This window comes from Triticum aestivum, chromosome 7A, assembly GCF_018294505.1.
Source record: "Triticum aestivum cultivar Chinese Spring chromosome 7A, IWGSC CS RefSeq v2.1, whole genome shotgun sequence".
Classification (NCBI taxonomy): domain Eukaryota; kingdom Viridiplantae; phylum Streptophyta; class Magnoliopsida; order Poales; family Poaceae; genus Triticum; species Triticum aestivum.
In genome coordinates, this window is record NC_057812.1 from 237,354,185 (window position 1) to 237,356,998 (window position 2,814).

The window sequence follows — 2,814 nt, forward strand, 5'->3', positions numbered from 1 at the left end:
TTTTCTACTCTGGTTTTCCCCACATATTTTTGTTGAAAACCACGCGCATGTTATTGGTTTACCATATAAAACCCTGTCTTTTTTGGCAAGTCAATAAATGTTGATTTTTTTAAGGAAGTGCTGATTCAATTGGCAGCTAAAGTCCATTTTTTGGTATGTAATCACGGTAATTGCGTACAAATTATTTGTGGCCCCGTTGCAACGCACGGGCAATTATCTAGTAAAACCAAAAAAGTCATAGTTGTGAGCTTTCCTTTGTGTATCCAATAATGAGTTTAGATAATAACTTAATTTACCTTATTTTGTCGTGCATCATGGGTCAATTCTCTACTTTTCAATATTCAGTGGGAAAGTGGTGGGGGATGCCCGCACAGCGAACTCGGTTGGCACTAAATGAGTAAATGTTCCTGTTTCAAGTTCATGCCTTCTAGGTACGATATTATTTCTAAGAACTTTCAGTGGAAGTACAAATAGATATGTGTGCCTAATTTTTTTCGAATACCTATCAGCTGCAAATACTAATGAGTAGGTGCAGATAAGCTCATTACCTCAATAACGGTGCAAACTTTAGCTTTTTGTTCTTCCAAGGATAGAACAGAAGCACACAAGAATTAACATTTTACTTGCAGTTATATTGTTGGACTCTTGTGATCGGATAATTAAATGACTGAATTATATTGATATAAAAATCCACGGCATATTTTACGACATGATGACCACATTAATATTTGCAGGTCTACCAACTACATTCACTACTTAACAGATTCAATATAGGTAATCTTGCATCTTGGGCTTGTTGTCTTGAAGTGCCCATAATGTGGAATAAACCATTTGCTTTTTTGACAAATGTTTTGTTAATATTTGCCATAGTATGATGGCTTGTGGACATCATGCCTGGCAGATCCCCAAGTTCTCAGTTCTTTACCAATCCAAGACATAAGGAAATGCCAAAGCAGATGGAATTTTTGTGAAGAAGAATCGAATGGAATTAAGTAGCCAAGTAGAAATTGGTTTTTACTGGCCAGCCACCAAGAACACTATCAATCTAGCTAATATGAAGCTGTATCACAAGTTCTTCATAAAGTTAAAATATGATTGGACAGCCTAAGAAATACCTCCATAAGAAATCTAGGTTGCAACCCCTTGTACAGCCGGTTGGTGTCCTCTTCTGATGCTGCAGCCTGCCAATTGAACGCCTCCCTTGCTGTGCCAACTGCTGCCGCATCAACCTCTGAACCAGACAGATCGTATGGCTCATCATATGCCTCCTCCCACAAGATCCTTGTCCTCTCCACCGTCTCCTCACTGGCCACCTCCCCATAACTGACCACCATTTTCATAACCTTGTCCTTGATAGACACCAGTGTCATGTCTGTTGCATAGCTCGCCGGAAAACTCTGCCAAGGATACATAACAACTGTATAAGCTGTATATATACAGAGGGTAACAAAGCATTCAGTTGCTACTTTGCTTAACAGCTTAAGTGGATTGGCAAGTCGTCACTACACATACCTGATGAGCAAGCCACATCAGTAATATGTCCAGGCTAGGCACGAGCCGAGTGTCTTCTCTGGTTGTGCACACACCCTTTCTGATGAGGTCAAGGAAACATGTGTAACGCCGTCTCGCAGCGACATGGTAGACACCTTCTGAGACAAAGGGTGAGGCAAAGTGGTCTGCTAGGCCAGCGTATGTTTGAACCATCATGAAAATTTCGCTATTAGCACTGTCGTTCTCAATGCCATTTGAATTATTTCCATCAAATTCATTGTTGTCAAGGTCAAACGGCTCCAATGGGTAGCGCGCGGCCCAGATGTCCCGACAACAGTCAGCGACATGCTCCTCATTCTCAGCATCAAGTATTGATGGTCGATCGATGAGGCGTCCAAACCTTGATGCACAGTATGCGACATAGCTCTCCTGGGAACAGAAGAATCCACTTGAAATCGCACACTTTGTCAGAAAATTTTAAAGGCTCAAATATAAGTGGATCCTAAAGTTTAGTGATTGTTTTGAGAAAAATGAAGTACAGCCAGGGGATCATTTTGAAAATACAAATTCTGTTAAGAACAAGCAAGGCAATCTTGTATTCCTAAATTGTGACTGTAACTATTTAGGCTACGTTGACCTGGCCGTCAGTAAAATAACCTCCAGAAAAATGAGCAAGTCATGAAGACGTGACGCAACCAGTAAAAGAAAACATGGCGGCAAGAAGGCTCACATGGTGGAAGCAGTGGCAGAGCCAGACGAGGTGCACGTCGGGCGGGGGCAGCAGCATCGCCGCCTCCTCTCCTCCTCCACCCGCCGCATCGGCGGCGAGCGGCAGCCACATCTCCTCGTACCTCCGCACGGACAGCGGCCCCACGTTTCCTCGGGCGGACGCGGAGCGAAGGAACGCGAGGAGGCGGCGCGCGGCGGCGGCGAGGTCGACCGAGAAGAAGGCGGCGGGATAGCCCGCCTGCCCGCGGGGACCAGGGGACGAGGAGGGCATGGTGCCCTCCGGCGGCGCCTCTGCTGCGGAGGGCATTCGCCTTGTTGTCATCGGTGAGAATATTTTTTGTTGTCACTTGCGAAAGTGCAGAGAGTGGTTGGTCAAAAGGGGCATGTGCCGACTGATGGATGATTCATGGCGCATGATTAGGATGGGGCGGGCCGAACAAACGATTTCTATAAACAATTTCTTTTGAAGGAATCTGATCTTTGGGATATTTTTATGTAAGATGTTTTTTAGGCCAGTACAAATTTCATAAGAAAATTTTCATCCACTCCAACAATCTCTTGTCTGGACAGAGTTTCTCTCCCACTTCACACCTC

At 44.5% G+C, this 2,814-nt stretch overlaps 1 protein-coding gene across 5 annotated transcripts in view; it reads right to left on the reverse strand.

The window, feature by feature from the left end:
• Window positions 1-2,592, reverse strand: part of LOC123151361 (glycine-rich domain-containing protein 2) — a 7,625-nt gene extending 5,033 nt beyond the window's left edge. For 2 of the 5 annotated variants that reach the window (XM_044571091.1, XM_044571092.1), the window contains exons 1-3: window positions 2,222-2,592; window positions 1,513-1,920; window positions 1,116-1,397 (exon numbers count right to left, since the gene is read on the reverse strand). In XM_044571091.1, coding sequence (XP_044427026.1) covers window positions 1,116-1,397; window positions 1,513-1,920; window positions 2,222-2,542 — 1,011 coding nt within the window. In that variant the 5' untranslated portion in view covers window positions 2,543-2,592. Of the gene's footprint in view, window positions 1-1,115; window positions 1,398-1,512; window positions 1,940-2,221 lie in introns of all 5 variants that reach the window. The other 3 variants (XM_044571090.1, XM_044571088.1, XM_044571089.1) reach the window with 3 other exon arrangements.
• Between the last annotated feature and the right edge of the window lie 222 nt (window positions 2,593-2,814).